General features: G+C 37.5%; 1 protein-coding gene across 17 annotated transcripts in view; it reads left to right on the top strand.

The window, feature by feature from the left end:
• Positions 1–19,753, top strand: part of GRIK1 (glutamate ionotropic receptor kainate type subunit 1) — a 356,985-nt gene extending 337,232 nt beyond the window's left edge. For 5 of the 17 annotated variants that reach the window (XR_011534026.1, XM_070597926.1, XM_070597924.1 and 2 more), the window contains 2 exons: positions 1,729–1,979; positions 3,320–5,055. Coding sequence is in view for 12 of the 17 variants with exons in the window: in XM_070597926.1 (XP_070454027.1) it covers positions 1,729–1,979; positions 3,320–3,469 (401 nt within the window). In the remaining 5 variants the exon portion in view is untranslated. Of the gene's footprint in view, positions 1–1,728; positions 1,980–3,319; positions 5,056–18,788; positions 18,997–19,282 lie in introns of those variants that run through there. The other 12 variants (XM_070597922.1, XM_070597918.1, XM_070597919.1 and 9 more) reach the window with 9 other exon arrangements.
• Positions 19,754–20,219: the final 466 nt, after the last annotated feature.

The raw sequence follows: 20,219 nt of genomic DNA, 5'->3' as shown, positions 1-20,219 counted from the left end.
AAAGCACTTTCATGTGCATTAAAGCAAAGCTCTCCTTCTTCACTTAATTGCTCACACACTATGGGTATGTTAATGGTGCTAATTTTGACACCAGCCATTATTCTGGGGGTGCTTAAGCAAGCAGCCAATTCGGCTTTCAAGAACCATTTTCTCACCAAAAATCCATACTCTTAATTGACAAGCCACAATCTAATTCCAAAACATTTTCCTCTTCTTCTAAACTTGATTTTGAGTATTGACAATGACTTTAGGAAGTATTGGGAGTAAATTAAAAAAACAATGACAAACGCCATGATGTTAACTCTCTGCTTTTCTAAGGGAAACCATGCCACAGAACGTAAGGTAAATGTGGAAGTTGAGAGAGGAGGGGTGCAAGGCAGGGAGGAAAAAGCTTTCATAGAAATAACATGAAGAGAGAAGTAAGGAGAATTGAGTTAAATTCTTGGCTCTGCCAGGAACTATTACCTTCACTCATACTTTCACATCCTAAATTTCTTCAATTCTAAAATAAGTTGACTGAACTGTATGGTTCCTCAGATCACTTCTGGTTCTAAGATGCTACCTTTCTATATTTGCTATTTTTTTTTAATTTTTCTGTTTCCACCAAGAAGAACTTTAAAGCTTGCAAAAAGAAAGAACCAGGGTGTACTAGTTTCCTACAGAGTAAAAGAAATGTTAACAAAAATTCTTAGCATCCAAGGAGAAATTGAATACAGGAATCTTACCATCTTTTTATCTCTTCCTTTGCATTGATTAATGTAGGAATCCAGTACTGGGCAAGCTATGGCTACAAGCAGATGTTGGTACTCTTTAACCCTAACATAGTTAAAAGTTAAATGCAATTACTAGAAAATAGAGTATAATATCAGTAAAGTCCTTGCAAATTTTCCAAACCTAACTGAATTTTGTAAGACCTTTGAATTATTCAAAATTTATCTTGATAGTATCTTAGTAGGTGTATTAGTCAATATGCACTAATTACTACAAACAACATCTGCAAATTTTCAGTGGCTTATACAGTAAATGTGTATTTCTTGACTTTGTCATGGGCCAATGTAATTTGAAAGAAAGACTGCTTCATGCAGTCGTCCTGGGACCCAAGCTCTTTCTAATTGATTGTCCCACTGTTCCCAGTGACTTGAAATCCTTTCCTTCCTGAAGCATGTTTGGGGAAAGGGAGAGAGAGAATAGAAGATCACGTTGGGAGGATTTAAGAGATAGGACTGGAAATAGTCATACACTGCTTTTGCTCGAGTGGCTAGAAATCAGTCACAGCACCACTCTGAATTGCCAAGGAAACTGGGAAGTGTCTAGCTGCTCCTCTTTCAAGAATAGAAAATAGCACTGGTGATCCTCTAGCCAGGCTGTCAATATTAGACAACCAAAAGCCTAGAAAAAGCAGAATCTAAACAATAAAATTCCCTAACATGGGAAAAAGACTCATGAAAAACTTACCAGAAGTAGAGGTACGTCACAGAATTCCCAGCTCAACTTTTCCTTATTTAAAAAGAGTAGATAGTCTGGGCAAGAGTTAATCTCAAAATGTCAGTTCTCCCCTTTCCAATTATTTAGTCTTCAAAATAGAGAATTCAACTTTCATGCCCTTTGCCAGTCAATCTGTGGGTTGGGTTTCCCAACAGCCATAAAGTAGTACCCCTAAGACAATAATCCTTCTTGACATCTTCTTCAACCCTTTGGTGACCAGCATCCAAATGACCTTACTTACAGGCTCTCCATATCGGGATAAAATCACTATTGCTATTCTGCAATTACAAGAAGAGGGAAAACTGCATATGATGAAAGAGAAGTGGTGGCGGGGAAATGGCTGCCCTGAGGAAGACAGCAAAGAGGCCAGTGCTCTGGGAGTAGAAAATATTGGAGGCATCTTCATTGTTCTGGCTGCTGGACTGGTCCTTTCTGTATTTGTAGCCATTGGAGAATTCATATACAAATCACGGAAGAACAATGATATTGAACAGGTGAGTCATCTCTTTCTAGGACTGGATAGTTTTTTAGTTTGCATTATCTGTCTTAAGTTTGGGGTTTTTAAGGATGCTTGCCTTTCTTTTTATAACGGTCTATTGAATTAGATGCCCAGAAGAGCCATTTTTGAGTTACAGCAAAGAGCTATTGAATCCTTGCCAGGTGCTGCTGGCAATGCAGCCCATCATTTATTAATGAGAAGAAGGGAGCGCCTTATATACTAAATCCAATTAGCGCTATTTGGCATGACGGTGCAGAAATTCCAAACTCAGTTAATTTCTTGAACACTTATTTGCACTTGAAATAGAAACCTTCGACAGAGCAAGGAAGAAATAAATCCAAAATTGGAAAAGATATAAAAAGATCTTTCAGAGAAATGTTGTCATCACTAAAGTACTGAGCACATGTGCTAGTGCAAGACAATTTATATAAAGATATAAATGTAGTGTTTTGAAATTGGGCATTTAGCTCTATCAAAGAGTGATTTGTAAAAGGATAATTCACCAAGATTTTTGCCAGGAATCCGATAAACAATACAAAATGACAATAAAATATATTAAAGACTTTATTTTTCCAAATTGTGTTTAGGATTATAGGATGATTTCAACAGGCAATCATTTTTGCTTGTTACTTTTATTTTTGAAGGAAATCACACCAGGGCTTATACTCTTCTAAATAAGATGATTGGGATTTAAAATAATTCCCTCATAAGCATCTTAGAATAAACAACACAAAACTCATGACCATTGTAGCACATTAGGGCACCCATTCAATTTAAAGATAGTGTTAGAATTTCCAGACTATGAACTATTAATAACAGGACTATTTTAATGTGCAGTTGTCACTATCTATCTTGAAACTCTTAATAATTTTTGGACAAAGGGTTTCACACTTTCATTTTGCACTGGGCCCCACAAATTATGTAGCCAGTTCTAATTAATAATCTCCTTCTAGTCTTACTTCCTTTAGGTGGAAACTCTTTTTAAGTTCTCAGAGCTGGGAATGATTATTATAACCTGATTTCATCATGAAAATTTTCCCCAAATTACAAGACAGTTGTGAGAAAATTAAGCTCCCCTTTCCTAGACCTTGTTAGAGAAAACTACCTTTAACTAAAAGGGAGAATGGACTGATCTGCTTTGTTTTAACTTTCAATTTGCTCTTGAGGTGTCTTGTTTTATGCAACTAATTTGACAAATAAAGCTTGTATATGTGCTTTAATGTGCTTCTCATAATTGCCAGCTTCATTTGATTTAAATTGTCATTTCAACACTCATATTTTGCTTCTGATTTATTCATTTTTCTATATTTTTTTCTTATTTCTTTTGCATGCAAGGCTTTTTGTTTCTTTTATGGACTGCAGTGTAAGCAAACCCATCCAACCAACTCCACTTCTGGGACCACTTTATCTACGGATTTAGAATGTGGCAAATTAATTCGAGAGGAGAAAGGGATTCGGACACAGTCCTCAGTTCATACTGTGTAATCAGTTTTAAAAAGAAAAATGTTTCCAGTAGAAACTGTTTCTGCTAATTGGTGTTGTCAATGATATGTATCTGCTAAGCATAAATGGCCATAATTCCCTATCCCTTTAAGATAGGAAAACTCATGTATGTTGAATTCAATGCACCAGAAACGGATGTGCATTGTGTGTCAAAACAGGGGCATCTCAGGGGTGTATAGACTCCGAGAAATGTGTCTTTACAGGAATCTGTATGTCATCAAATGAATGGTTATCTTAGTTCTACCTTCATGCATTAAAAATAAGCAACTCTTTTCTCACGAAAAAGTAGATTCAGACTTTCAATAGTGCAAACCAATGAAAACAAAATGCTGACTGTGGAATTCTTTTCGTCTTTGTGAACTTTTTTCCTCCTCCTTCTTTTTCCCTGTCCCATGCGTTCTGCAGAGCCACACTCTCAAAATACCCAAAGCCCTAGCTTTTTCTTGTAACTCCATAACGGTGTCAATTTTTAATTCAAATTGATTCCACCACTTAAAATGTATTATTTACACAAAGACTCAAAGGTGTCTTAGATTTTAAGGATTCAAAAACGTGATCCAGAAAATGAAACTTGAAACCTCTAGTGTCACAGATGAGGATGAGCCAAGTTGAACACCAGTCAGGAAGGCACAACACAGCCAAGAATGATCCCTGGGTAGAAATTCATTAACATCAAGTTCTCAACATTTACTTGTACAGCTTAACAATCTTCTGTAGGCTTAGATGGATAGTATGCTCAGAGTTTCAAAGGAACTGTGATATTTTTTCAAGCTATAGATTATTTCTTTCAAGCTCCAAGCAAAGTCCTAAGCTAAGAACTAATGCATAGCATCTTCTATTTTCACTCGCTCACACTCACTCTTTGCATTGATAAACATCTTTCCACGAGATGTTATTTCATTCCCTTCCCACTCACCCAGGATAGAGTGGTTGTTCTGGTAGCAATCTTTTCTGAGTGTTGCCACGTTCACACTCATTTCTCTGGATCCTTTGCCATTATCAATTCATTCCAAGTGTGCTGGGGAGAAGGGCAAGGAGGAGAAAATAAATAGAGGAGAGAATTTCCATACACATTAGTTACAGATCTCTATAGATTTATTTTCCACTTGGGTTCAAACTGCTGTAAATAATTCCCACTCTAACTCAGCTTGGTGACATAGAAAGCCAACTGCATACTTAATTGTTTGTGACGAAGGATGTCTGCTGTTCCTCTGGGTTTGTTTCCGCTTCACAGTCAGTAGGGGAATTGAAGATGCCTTTAATCTTCCCCCCGCACATGGGATCAGTTGGTCTTTGTTCTCCTTAATGGGATTACCTTTTGACATATGAAATGATCCCCCTAAACATATTTCTCAGAAGTAGAGAATCACCATCTGTGCAATCATGTAGCATTTTCCCTTCTTTTTGCTTAGCTTTAAATGGGTTCCAACTTTTGAATCACAAGTCTTTCCAATCAACTCTATATTTCTCCAGTAAAGTCTGTTCAGGAAATTTGACTCTTGCCCTAATTGTTTCTCAGTCTTGCTTTTTTCTTTAAATAAATGTACTTTTAAGAAAACATCTATAAATGACACTAATATTTATTTACTGTTATTGAAGTGAGAGCAACACACAGTTTGCCCTAGGTCAGAGTTCCCATTATCATAATCAACAGAATCAGATGTTGGGATAAATATTATATTATTCTTAGTTTCATATTTTATTGATTCTGTATATAGAAACCACAAATTACATAAATTTATATTTTCAAGGACTATTTAATAAACCAAAAATGCTACCAAAAAAGTTCAAGGGTGATTGATGAAGTATGGACTATCAGGGTTAACGATGGCAAAACTTACCTTTCTATAGAGACTGTCCTTTAAAAGTGTAATTCAGAGGTTTGGATAAAAAAATGACCCCTTACCAAAAGTAATTATCTGTGTACTACTTTAAACTATATACTACCTAATTCTGATATTTATATACTATTTTATGGTTTTCAAAGTGTTTTCACATTTGATCCTTTCAACAATTTTATTTCAGCTTTACTAACGGAGGAATACATATCAGAGTCAGTGACCTGGAGTCCTAGACTTCAGAATCAGAAGGGAATTTTCTAAATCAGACAAACTTGGGTTTGAGTTCTAGTACGGCCACATGCTGAATGACAGTAGACAAGTGACTGATTTTCTCACAGCCTTGGTTTCTTAATACGTAATACTGAGATATAATTTCTAGGTCATAAAGTTGTGCTGAAGGACTATTTTCAAAATGAGTTCCACTGGTAAGTGTTACTCAAATAAGATTTTTATGGTTAAGTAACCATGGAGTACTATGCTGAACATTCCTTTACTGCATGACATCTCAGTGTGTTTAACATGTTACCATGCATTGAGAATTCTCAAAAAGATGGAAGAGTAGCCAGCATTTCCCAAAATTATTACGTTGCAGAATATTTTTCCCCAAAGCATTTTAACAGACCAGTGTTCTACAGGTCATATTCCAGGGAGCGCTGATGTGATAGGGTATCTCATCCAGTGACGACATACAAAACATCTCGTACCATGCCTGACACATATTTGCCTTTCAATAAACAATGATATTTATTATTTAGGGTAATTTTTTAACTTCTCTGAGCTTCGATTTCCTCACTTGTAAAATGAAGGATAATGTATTGAATTTATATATCTGCTGTGAGAATTAAATGAAGTAATATAATGACATAGAAAATGAAATCATCCATAAAAGTCCTGTTAATAAACATTGGTTAACAGATGTTAGCTCCTTATAAAGAAATTAACTATTGCTTTCTGGTCACATGGGCAGTAAGTAAAATTTATCAAACATCTAAAAACATATCTAGTTTAGAAAACAGGTTTCCCAATTTAGAGGCTCAAACTATCTTGAAGACCACTTTTCCTCACACAAGCATTAAAAATCAGTGTCAAGGTCATTGCATCCAAGAGAAGGACCCAAATTGATAATACATGAGAATCTATAGGGGAAGTCATGAACTTCATCCCCAGAAACTCTAATTCAATTAGTCTAGAATGGAGGCAGGATGATAGTAGTTTTTTAGGGCACGCAGTTGATTCTAGTGAGTAGCAGTGCTCTAAAGCAAAATCTTACCTGTATAATTGGCACTTAATAAATCATTGCTATTTATTGATTGATTCTCAAGAGGTGGGACCGCTCATTCCAAGCAACATATACAGCACATATTTAGCATTCATTATTCAATAGACCCTTTCCAGGGAGAATTTGAGAAGAAACTGTGCATTATCTTTGAGATAGAAATTTTATTATATTCAATTGATAATCTTCGTATTTCATTGTAAAATGGTGCTAGGCTGACACAAAACAGTCAAGTAGATAATTCACTGCTCTCTGTGCCCTTTTTCTCTCTTAGGGAAACTCTACTCATCAGACACCCAGGTTCCTTACGCTCCTCTTTCTCTCTCAGGCATGCTCTCAGACAACCAGCTCTTGCCATTAAGGGAAATGACCGCTAAGACCCTAGTGACCCCACCAGGGGCCATTGCATTTTAAGTGAAATTTAGGAAAAAAGGCTTAAAAAGAAAGAAAAAATTTCAAACTCTCTCTTTTTACATCATTATTTCTCAGACTTCAGGGTACCTCAGAATCACCTGAGGAAATTATTTAAAATGCTTATGACAAGATCCTCCAGAGATCCTCTCACAGTAAGCATAGTCCGGGTATTGGCAATTTTAACAAAACCTGAAAATGAATGCTTAAAACTAGTTGTACACATTAGTTTTCATAAAAATTAGTTTAACTATAGCAGTTGATTCCAAAATGAGGTAATGTACCTAAGTTTCCACTAAAACTATCTTCAATAAAAGAGTTGATTTCTGTTAAAAAAAATTTCTTAACATGAGTTTTTTTCCCAACCATTCTAAATAGAGTTGTTTTACTTAAAAGTAGTTGGTAAGTAGGAGTTTTCTCTAAAGCTAGATTGAATACAGCAGATTTACCTCAAATTAGGTGGCAAGAGTGAGTTTTTGTTAACACTGGCAGGTTACCTGTGGATTACACTTTGAGAAATATTGTCTAAAGTTAGGAGGAGAATGAGGAGGTATGCAAAGATTGAACAAGTACACCAATGTCTGTGGATCACGTAATGTCTCATTTGTTTCCTAATAAGACTATATAGCCTAATGCAATAAGGGAAAAAATAAAGCTTATTTTATTTTAGACTAAAATTATACATTGAATTATTTTAGAGTTTTTCTAGCAAAATTGAAACTGCCTAAGGAATACAGGGTAGGGATCATGCCCTTGGGAAAATCAGCTGGATCATATGATTATAAACCTATCCAAGGAAAATTATTTCCAAATACCTCACTGCATTTGACTAGCATTGTATTATGTTCTCTATCAGCCATCTGTGGCAAAGCGGCAAAACAATAAATCTCAATTAGTTTCCAAATGTATGATCCTTATACTAGAAGGTCTATTTCTCCATAAGCAATTTGAAAGTAGCCTGAACAGCCTGGAAAATTGAAAGGAAAGCAAAGCATTCTCTCTTCTTGTACTATTTTCTGCACATCTAACTGGCATTATTAATTAACTCTTAGAGATAATGAAAAATTTCTGCCTGATGCTGCAGTTTTAACTTCCCTTTAGGAAACATCTCATTATGCTTCTCACAGTTATGGAATCTTATGTCCAGATGCACAAGCATATTAAAATCATTTTTGCTTGCAAAATCCTCTCTACAGGGATGGATGTCATAGAAAATTGGATTCTCCTTTAAATTTTCAAAGAAATTCTATTTACAAAGATAAGGGCATTCTTGTGATAGAAAACTAACTTTACAAACGTGTTGTGTGCTTCACACCCCACAGAATCTGAGCTTCACAGTTGTGAGTCCCAATACAGCTATTTGGCCAAACTGCACAGTGCTGTGTTTCTACGTCACAATGTCTACATCCGGATACACACAAAAATAATGAGTAAGACCTGAGTTGTGTAATGAAGTTACTGCATTTCTCCCATCAAAAAAATTTTAACTTAGCTTGACCGTAATTTTCTTTCTGCCCAACTATTCAACTGGAGTATTCAGACTTCAAATATTCAGATTTTTCAACTTCGAAAAAGAATATTACCGTGATCCCTTAGTCTTTGCCAGCTATAAGAACTAAGAAACTACTGTCCCTGGATAACCCACCCTAACATGGTATTTATCTTTCCTCAGTGTCACCTGCCACATTATCAGATGCTTCCAAGTGTCCTCTGCTTTATTCCTTCTGTAGCCTGATCAACATATTTAGCAAGTGGTTTGGAGAAGTCTCTTTAATCAGGTTATGTCCGTAATTGTGCAAAGAAGCTTTCCTTTTCCTGGAAATCCAAACATTTATTAACTAACAGAGAGGCCAGAAAGCAATTAACATCCATTTAGAAATAACTTTTCCAATGTACAAGTTGGTACTGTCTTATAAACCAAACCAACTCTAAAAGATGTTTATGGTCTAATGGGAAGGTGACTTGGGAATCACAAGCCAAGAATGCAGGTCCCTGTGCTGCTGCTGAATGGGTATGTGTTTTTGGGTAAGTCATTGCACTTCCCTTGCTTCTCACAGTTATGAGGAAACTGAGGAATCCTCATCTGTGGAATGGGGGGGGGGGGGGGGTGTTTAATATTTTCTTCCAACCAGGGTATCTTTTAAGTCTAGTAGAAAGTGGGAAGGAAATAAAAGTATAGAAGCAGTGGGGGGGGGAAAGGTTGGAGATTATATATATTTATAAAATATGTGTATATTTTATAAAATACATATTTTATATGTGTATATAAAATATGTGTATATTTTATAAATATATATATTTAATAAGATTGTGTGGTTGTCTTGAACATATTAAATTCTTATTGCAATAAACAGAATTACCTTGCCGTGCCTGTTCTGGATATAGAGAAAGCCAGCCATCATGGCATCAAAAAGTGAGAGGGTTCCCATCCAATCAATCATGAGCAAATCATCATAAACACAGGGAAGGTGACAGAAGTAGAACCATTCTTGACTTTGATAAGCCTACAGACTAGATTAAAAAGAAAAAAAGAAAAAGTACAAGGCATATACCTAAGAAGCTATTCAAAGCTATGGGACTGATTACATACTCAATTACAATTTCAGGAAGGGGAAGATCAATGAGGCTGGAGTGCACAGGGAACACTCTATTCTGTAGGCGGAACTTCAGTATTTCTGCTAAAGACAGACAAAGGGAAACAAAGGAAAAGATGATGTGCTTTTATTTTCCATTGCTTTTACCCTGACCCTTCCTCCACCATCAAGCATCAAGGTTTTTATATGTACTGCTTCCAAGCTAGCAATGAGTCAAACTCTTAGCTTCTGAGTTTTAAGTAGACTTTAAAAGTTTGTAGCAGACAAAAATCTTGAAAACCATGGCTTTCGATTTCAAACTCCAGGTATTTTGCTGAATAAGTTAGTTGTTTTAATTCAAAAAGTTTATCTCTAATTAGCAAGAGCCAAAACCCAGAAGACCAAGGTTGGGGAAACACGTATGATGATGTTTTTCTACCTCATTTTTCTACCCCTGATCAGTTTTGGGCCATCAGGAAAGAAAGAATTGGAGGAAAGTCATTAAAGCTTAGATGCTACCCAAATCCCTAAGAGGAGGTCTCATGACCATCCTTGAGCTAAGTCCTAACTCGGAGGGACAGGAAAATAGAAACCTCAGGAAAGTTCAGGAGGATCCTGAACAGAAAATGCTATCGTTGGGTTCACAGGGTATAGTATAGGAGATGGCAAGACTTGTAGAGAAATCTTACATCCAACTGTCCCCTGAATGGTAGAATAACAATGTGTAGGCAGTGAGCTTATTAACAGTTTCATAGAGTCCTACTCAACCCCAGAGCATTCAAGGGAAAGCATCCAAAAATCCAACCCGTGGCCCTTCCCAACCAAAAGTCTTGTGGAAGGGCCGAGAGAACTAGTGATCCAGAAGACTTGAGGTTAGAGTGAGGAAGACTCAATGTGTGGACCTGACATGGAGACCATGGTGGGACCACAGGCATCTCAGAGGACACAGCAGAGACAGAGAGCAGCATCCACTGTCTGGTAAGATATCACACCTCAATGGAATCCAAAAGGACAGAGGGTGGCCATGGACCAGCTGTTCCCATCATCACCCATGCCCAGGCCACCTGTAAACCTCTCCTAAGCCCAGATGCCCCAAGGAAAGAAGAGAAGGAGAAGGCCTGCATTAACTGAGCTATTAACCAAAAGAAAACTTAGTTTTAAACCAAAAGTGAGTCAGCTTGAATTGACAAGATCCACTAGCAGATGGAGACCTCTAACCTGAGGTGAGTTCTGTTATTATTTTTTTTAACGGCATCACATAGTTTTTTTTGCACACCTGAGTTTATAGCTTGAGAAAAATGTGTACCCACCATGTGTGGGTGCAAGCTGGTGTTGCCAAACCGGGTTTGTTTTAGCCCACCGCCCAGAAAGCCAAACACCAAGTCAATGAAGTTGCAGCAGAAAGAGTGTTTAATCACAAGGAAGCAAATCTTGCTTCCATGCAAGGAAGCGAGAACGTGAGTCTCAAATTCACCTCCCGGAGAATAGGGACTCAAGGATATTTATGGAATAGGGAGCAAGGGGGTCTGAAATGGCGAGAAAGGTAATTGGAGGTGAGGAGAGGTGAGGTAATTGGTGATCTGCACAAGCATAGTCAGACTTCATGCCTCTTCATAGGACCCAATCTGAGGGTGGAGTTTTTTAGCCTCTTGATGTCAAAAGGTCGCCAATTGGACATCTGCACCAGCCCAGTTGATGAATTGGCGGTCTCAACCAGCCTGAAGTGGACAAGGAGTTCTAATTCCTGAAAAACAGCTCACCCACCCATTACCATGGTGACCCAGGCTCCAGGGAGATGTTATCTATAGGAGCCTAGTGGGAGTCAGATAGCATATTGCCTAAACAGCACAGTTTACAATGGGTGAGTTAAACAGCTAAAAGCTATAATCAGTAATTGCAAAAAGGAAACAACCTTTAGTTCCTAGCTACTTAATCATCAATGGCTAACTCTCTGCCAGTTTGACTGGCATCCCAAGGACTCTACCTGCAGTGCACACATTACTGCTGATAACTAAAACCCTACATCACAGGGTCAGTTTACCTCGAGGCCAGGGCCATTGTCTGTATGAGGAGGGCCATGCAAAGAATTTCTTTGAAGTTTAGTGTTATGGCCCTAACTCAGCCTCTGAGTTGCTAGAAAGACCAGGTGCTCTTCTCCCTGAGGAACGGGAAAGCCAATCCCCATGGTATCATCTCAGGCCTTCAGCACAGAGGTCTTGTCATGTACACATGAGGCCAATATTCAGAGGAAGTGTATATGCTCTGAGCTTGGAAGAGGGGCTGAGGCAGGCTCAGATGATGTAGGGAAGCCAAAGAGAAGTCAGAGGGCCAGAGAAGAAAGTCACACTGGCCTCTGACATTAACTCCCGAGAGCAGAAAGGCATGTGGTTACTTTGGATTGGCCTGAAAACCAACATTTCTGTGAATTTTAAGCAAGAAGAGCTGCTCACCTCTGGATATGTGAGACCCACCCGAAGCTTATCCTCACTGCAGAAACAACTCTCTGCTCTGTGGTCATGAAGCTTGGCTGGACCACTTTGCATGCCCCTCTCCATACCTATCAGCCAGTTCTGCGCCCTTTCTGGAGCAGGGAAAAGTTTAAACTGCTGTTGAGCATCCTTCAGAGGCCATGGGAGACTCAAAGGACAGTGTCCAGCTGGCTTCTTGCTAGGCTTCTCCGATGACATTTCTCTGCTCTAGTGACAGCTTCCTCTGAGAGTCTGGGACAGAGATTGGGCACAATTTCCTTGTGTTCTTGGGTCCCCACACTTACAAGGCTGCCCTCACATTTATTTGCCTTATCCTATCCCATGGGAGTTTAATCCCAGAAGTGGCAAATGAAGGGCCCCTTTTCAGGTTTTCCTCAGCACCCAGGCTCTCCCATCACCTGATTGGATGTTTCTCCTTGAAAGCAGATACAGAAGAGTCCTATCTTCACCTCCATCCCCAGTCCTATATGCTGGATCCTGAAGGCTCTAGGGCACACTTTTACAATTCAAAGTGCCTTCTTTTTTCTTCTTTCAAACACCTGGCTATTGTAATTAATAGCTTCAAAGACAGCAACAGCTTCTGTAGATCCACAAAAATCTATTTAAGAACTCAAAGCTGAAAATTTAACTTTTTTTCTTTCTATGTCATCTCTACCCTGAGGGCAATGCATATAAAAGATTTGCTGTAACTTTAAAAGTGGGAAAAAAAAAAAAAGGTGAGATTCAGAAGAATTGGAAAAAGCACATGGATTGATATCAAAATGTTACATCACCTCAGTGTTAACCTCACTTTTCAAAGTTTTCCATGAAATTATCCCTCCTGTTAGAGGAGAATGAACTTACACATCCCTATACCCCAAGAGCTTGGGGGTACAGCCCTGGGTAGCCACCCCAGGTGAAAATTTCTTTGAGAATTGGGGTGGGTGAAATGAATGAACGGGGTCAACTGTGTGGTGATAAATGGTACCCAGACTCTTGGTCGTAATCATTTTGCAGTGTATACAGATGTTAAATTATAATGTTGTACACTTGAAACTTATGTAATGTTATATTCCAATTTTACCTTAATCTAAAAATTTTTAATTAAAAAATAAATTAATTAAAATAAAAAATTCTTTAAAATTTCTAAATAAACACATTATATATATGTGTGTGTGTATATATCTCTCTCTCTCTAGAAGACCTCTCTAGAGAGAGAGAGATGTATATCATGCTATTCCACAATATACTTACATTTATTTTAATGGAAGAAAATTTTTCTAAATGAAATCTTCAAATAAAGATGAACCCAAGAAAGATGATCCTTGTGTATCCCCTATCATCGAGTAACTCTGTGCCCCCCAGAGGTATATTTTTATGGTTCGAAGGAGCTCAGATAGGAAAACAGGGAATTCTAGAGTTTGCATTCATGCAAAGAATTAGAAGCTTAAATCTAGGATCTGAGAAGAAAAAGATGTTGGCACCAGTCCGCAGGTGTGGGAGCAAAGATGAAACAGAGAAGATAGGTAAAAGGACACAGAGATGGTGAAAACATGGCATTAAAAGGAGCTGGGAAAAATGACTAAGTGGAGTTTCCCTGGCTGCAGCCAAAGGGAAGACAGAGCTGTAGGGAGAGGTCACCTACCGCGAGTCAGTCTAAAGCAGTGAAGATGCAGAGAAATGGGCTGAGCAAGGAGTGGTTTCTGGGTCACAGATGAGGATAAGGGTGGGTGAGCACACTTTGAAGTTTTAGTTCAGTATCTAGATTTCCTCCACCCTATGATTTTTTGGCACAGACTCAGGAGACAAGAATCGGCTTCCTAATTAGCTCTCAGGCAAATTCATCATAACCACTATTCTGGAAGCTAATATGGTAGCTGACTCTCAACCTCTTGGATTCATTTTTCAAAAATTCCAAGGATGGTTGCATGAAAGGTGACCCAGGGATTCTGAATGAACCCAGAAAACTGATAAAAATGGAATAAATGATACCCATATCCTGTGTTCTGGAACACAAGAGCTTCACACAAAGATGGTGCACACACAGACACTCTAAGAGGCTCCCTCCCCCTTCTTTCACGTAATTAGTGGGGGGCCCGCTGAAACCTGATCTCTGCTCTTACATCATCAATTATCCTGTGAAGAGGTAATACTTGTGCAGATAGGTGACTAGACTTCCTAATGTCATAAGGTAGCAAATGTATGAATGGGACTCCTTTGTCCTTATTCCTTAAAAGTTTCCTGACTCTAGGCCCAAAACCTTTTGAACATTCTAGATTTGCTTCCACATCAGACCTCAGTGTTTCAAAATGTTAAGGATGTGGATACTTAGCCCTTCCTGTTAAAGAAAAAAAAAATTCCTTGGGACACTGCCTCCACAGAACTATGGTAGTAATTTGGCCAAATGAAGAAAATAGTAATAATAATCCCATTATTTCTCAATAAACTATTCCTTGATATTCTATATTTTACTCAAAATGGCCTTTACAAAAAGACTTCGAGGCATAGCTTGCCTTCAAGTTAAGCAGGTCTACACATAAAATGAAAGATTTTTACGTCTACATAATGAAAATAATATTCTCTATATCCTTCTTCCACGTGTAATGTGAAAATTTACTGGACAATTCCACAGAATACTTCAAGTGTCTTTAAACAAGGAGCTAATAAATCAAAGAGAGAAAACTAAACAAATGTAAGATTTGTACTATATTCTTGGCTAGGCTGGAGCTTCTAAAAAGTAATTTGTCAGAAAAACCCTTCAAGGTTTGCATCCAGAGTAGTTCTCCTAAACATATCAATAAATGAAAGCACTGAATGCGTAAATGTTAAATAGACAAGGAGAAATCAATCTGATATTCACCAATCTGATGCCGTTTGCAACCTGTGTGAAAGCAATTCCTAGTCAGCCTTGCCCGGGTTCTTTCAATATTGCCAACACAAATCAAATTCCAGCACAGAGCTTTTCCTACAACTTACAAAAAAAATCATTTTCCACCCCTAGACTATTTTTTTCTGATGCAGTTTATTTTAGGTCCAGAACAAGAAGAGCTTGATTACTCCTGCCACCCCCTCCAGGGCAATATTTGCAACACAAAGATGAAGGTGTCAGGAGAGAAGAATCATTTATGTTCAGGTTCACACTAGTACCAAGAAATCAAATATTTGGGGTTAATCCAAAGCAGGTGCCTTGCAGCCAGAAATTATAAAAAGAAACAAGCCAGAGAGGAAGAAAGAGGAAGGCAGGAAAGAAGGGGGCTCGAGAAAGACACACCACCTGCACCAAAGTGGAAAAGAATGACTTTCTGCAGAATAAACAAGCAAATCCTTCTCATTCTAAATCCAGGAGAGTTACAGTTCTAGTTGAAGTTTCAGCTGCAGTTTCTAACAGAGTAACTTCCGTCTCTCAGTTTCCCTTTTTTCTGTAAGAGAAGTCACACACACACACATCCACCACTTTCTCCTTCGTAGTGTCAGGAACAGCCTAAAAGGCACCGACATAGCTTATCACTCTAAATCCATTTATAAGTGAATTTTCCTATCAAATTTATCATCACAGGGATTCACTGTAAATAGGTTCATAACATGGACATGATAATGTTTTTAAAAGACAGGAAACGGCAGTTAGTTCTCGTTTTCTTCTTGTGTTCGAGCGCCTATCCTTTATGGACAAGACACGAGCTGTCATAAAGCTTATTACTACACAAACACTAAACATGCTATGGGCTGGGTAAAACAAATAATAACAGGCCTTGAAAATTCTATGCTTTAAACATGCATAGAACCTACTTTAAAACACTGGTATAAACAATTCAAAGAGATTGGTGTGTAGAAAAGCATATGATGAATAAAACTAAAGAAGTATCAATTTTTCACTGTTCCTCCCTTCTATCAAAAAGAAAAAATATGTATCAGTGAGTGCCATAGACTTAAATATTTTCAGTGATGTAGAAAATTTTATTTTCAAGAAATACTGTACTTACCAAGTGCCAGTATTGTGCTAAGTGTCTTGCATATATCAGCTCAATGATTCTCATAATAGCTCTATGAAAAGGATTCTACTATTGTTTCCGTTTGACAGTTAAGGCAACTGAGTCAAAGAGCAAACAAACACCTTGCCCAGTGTAACCCAACTACTAAGGAGCATAGCTGAAATTTAAACTCCAGCATTCTCACACTAGGGGCCAACTCACAACTGTAATTCACGGTCATATATGTAGACCCATTAAAAGTGTACTCCATCCACCAGAGAAAAATGAGAAGACCTAGGACCCAAGTCACCAGGGGAATTTCCAGTCTGCCAAGCACTGGAGGATACTGCTGGGGTATCCTACCCCTAAATTCTCTGCCTCTCGAGCAAGGTAGCTAGGTGGACATTGTTATGTCTGCTACTTTCTGGCTAAATTAGAGTTTAGGATTTTAAAACTTCATGCTTAAGCATAATTTTTCTATGGCTCTGTGAACATGAGGGAGTTCTTAATACCAAGATCAGAAGTGGAAGCTTTGGAAAACTACTATAGTTTTGATCCTAATTCAGAAGCTCAATTTTTATATGTTGTATGTATTTTTAATTCTGAGAATAGATGCAAATAGATGAACGAACATGAGGCCCTCCTAGGTCACTCTGGGCTGTGAGATGACCTTCACAGTTTCATTCCTGTGGATACGAGAGTGTGTGGTTCACTAGAGGTCATGGCTGGCAGGGGCGTTTAAAGGTTGTCTTTCCTTGTGACTATCGCAAAAACCTGGACACAGAAAGCTCAGCCCCAATATCTTGCCATTTTCTTCTTGACAGTTGTAGACAAAGTGAGAATCAAAAAGAAATCATAATTTGTGACCAAAGCAGAGTAACCAGACCACTGATAAAACTATATTTAGATTCACCCTCACACTGGCAGCGAGAAATAAATATTTGGGGTTAATCGAAAGAATAAAGATGGTTGTTGTATCTCAAGGCAATATAAAATTTGGAGGGGGATTTCCATTTTTAAAGAAAAACTGAACTGAAACATATTGTCAAGATAAAAATCTATGACTGGCCCTCTCCCCAAAATAGGAAAGGGGCGGGGATTTCATCAAGTCCCTTCCTGGTTGGGTCTCCTACCTGAGCAGCACTTGGAGACTCACTTTGGATGTTTTAGTGCAAAATAAATTGAAATGTCTAAAGTCAAATGTTTGAGAATTCAAATAAAACAGAAAGATTGGACTTTCTTAACATATATTTTATGGGAAGAGGATCCACAAAAAGCTGTTTATAGTGACTTAATAAAAAAAGTATTAACTGAGGTGTGGGAGGTTCGAATGAAAGCAATTGAGTTTGGGGAGTCAGATGGACTGAGTTCCAATGAAAGCTTTTCCCCTTATGAACCATATTTCTTGGGCACGTTACTTAATATCTCCAATAGTAAATTTCACCATCTATATAATGGGCATAGTAACTCCTTCCTTATAAGGTTGTTGTGAGGCTTATGTGTAATAGCATACGTAAAATCCTTGGCTCTTTCCTTCTCTCTCTCCTTTCCTTCCATTTTAATGATCTTCCTAAATCCAGAAATGTTCTGTGCAAAAAAACCTCCTCCCGTTGAAATAAATTTTTGCGTATAGGTTGCAAAACTCCAATACAACACTATCTACTACAATGATACTATAAAATATTCATTTCATCTTAGTAGCAACACATAAACTTCACATCGCATAATGTTACAAAAATCATTATGTTTCATTTGTGACATGCTAACTATAATATTTTTGGAAGTATAATTCATAAAAATATTTCTGAATTTTTTTCTTTGTATGACATGACGACCCTTTCAATTCACTGAAGCCACAACTTAACTATTTGAAAGAAAATTAACATGCATATTCTGAACTTTCATTTTTTAGTACCATAGAAAAATGAAAATGAAATTCAAAACCTATAAACATTTCTGCATAAAAGAGACAAAAAGTCATATGCAAACAACTGGTTTTTTTAGAGATGTTTGTCTGGTAGGCCAATAATTTACCTCCAGGTAAATTTACCTCTAGGATCTAAATTTCTATGTCTGCTTTTCAAATCAAGGAGAAAAATTAAAAATATTGTTTATTTAAACCACATCAACTTTTTTGTGGAACAAAATGGAGTGTAAATTTTTAGAAATACATGTTGCACATTGATATGCAAGGACCACACAAGACATTTCATACTTTGACACATAATACATCAATTTCTTGCTATCAGGCGCTCACAACGTAGAGAAATCATCTGGCGGCGTGTTGTCACTTGACTTTCAACCATATTGATTTTGTCACTTAATGGTAAAGGAGTGCAGCTTGCACTTCCATGCACTTTACCAAAGACTTTGGGTTTTTAGAGGATATTTCAAGAGTAATCTCATCAAAAACAATACTACTTTATAGAAATCTCGATAAGCAGGAATTTATCATTCAAAGATCTTATCTCCGCTGGAAGAAATGACAGCAAATTATGTTTTATTATGCCATTTATATACTGTGCATGTGAATAGATATAGTGTAATTGTAATAGATATATATACATATATACGCCATCTGCATATGCATAACTTTATAATCATAATTCCATTTTCTTTTCGTATTATGCCATCATCTTTGCTGTGCAGTTTTGTACCACATTATTTTCATTTCAACCACAGCTGCATCATTGCTGCTGCCAGATCTCTGTTTTTTGGAGAAAATATACAATTTAAAATTGTTTTTTTTCTTTTTTTTTATCAGAAAGGAAAGTCATCAAGAATTAGATTTTATTTTAGGAACAAAGTAAGGTTTCATGGGAGAAAAAAACAAAGCCTTGGTGTAGAGAAGGTTTGTTCATTTTCTATAGCATTACTGAAGTGTCCGTATGCCTTGATAAACCTATCAATGTTTGGATCATCTCAATGGGGGAAATGACTTAACTTAACTCTATTTTGGTGTCTCAGCAAAGGTAAGTTGTCTCTTTTGAGAGCCTAATTGGGTAGTTTTATACTAATGCATTTGTGAATAAAACCCCAAAGTTTGCCCAGCTAACTTGCTGCCTCAGTTTCCCCAAGCAGAAAAGGTGGGAGGCCAGTGGGTGGAGGAGGAGGTATGGGAACTGGCCGGGAATTGACTTTGTGGCATAGTTGCCTTAGATCAATATCCTGTATTCATAAAATCTAGGTAAGAGACAGATCAATGGAGGACGGAGACAATTTGGTTAAACTGATGCTCTATTATTTCATGTTCTCTAGTGTCTCTCTTTCAATGCCATCATGGAAGAACTGGGAATCTCACTCAAAAATCAGAAAAAGTTAAAGAAAAAGTCAAGAACTAAGGGGAAATCTTCCTTTACAAGTATCCTTACTTGTCATCAGAGACAAACTCAGAGAAAAGAGACTGTGGCGTGATCTAAGAAAACAGCTGTAGGAAGGTTTCAGGAGGAAAAAGAAGATGCTCGCTGCAGGTTTTTGGAGAAAGAAATTCTGACAAGTGTGTGATGTGTTTCCATATATCTATAAACATAACTCTGATTATGTATATAGATATAGGAAATACAAAAGTTCGAAAAGCTCACATAGACGGATATTACTTGGGAAGTGGCACCAGTTCTTTTGAAATGAATTTCTATGCTCACTTATTTTGCCTTTTCTCTTTCATCCCAATAAATTGCTGTGTGTGCTTTCTAACTAATAATAAAAGAACAGGGTTTTTTTCCAGAACAAGTTTGAGTGTCGGTTTCTTCCCCATTACTTGCTCCCATTCACGATGTTTGTTTGACTAACGTCATCTGCTGTCAAGTTTGTCATTTTGATAATCCTCTTATGTTCAGACAGACAGACAGATAGCTCACACAGTCACTTCTGTCTGAGTTAAAAACAAATTACTTTTAATTTATACCAAATGCATAGTTGTTTTAGTAAAATGAAACCAATCATCTTTGTATTTTAAAACCTAATTTCACAAATAGTTTAAATGGTACTTGGAACATCAGTGAGTATAAAATAAAAGAATACAGAAATTCACTCAAAAAATACAAAGTGTCCACCACATTCTGGGCACCATTTTAAGACCCGGGGATACCACGGTAAGGAAGACAGATATGGTCCCTGCCCTCACATAGTTTATAGCAAAATGAAAGAGAAAAACATTCTACTACTCAAAGCAGAATTAGCACTTTCTCATGGATGT

The sequence above is a fragment of the Equus przewalskii genome, chromosome 27 (genome assembly GCF_037783145.1).
Source record: "Equus przewalskii isolate Varuska chromosome 27, EquPr2, whole genome shotgun sequence".
Classification (NCBI taxonomy): Eukaryota; Metazoa; Chordata; class Mammalia; order Perissodactyla; family Equidae; genus Equus; species Equus przewalskii.
Note: the sequence above shows the minus strand (reverse complement) of the source record. Positions and strands in the feature narration are given on the sequence as shown.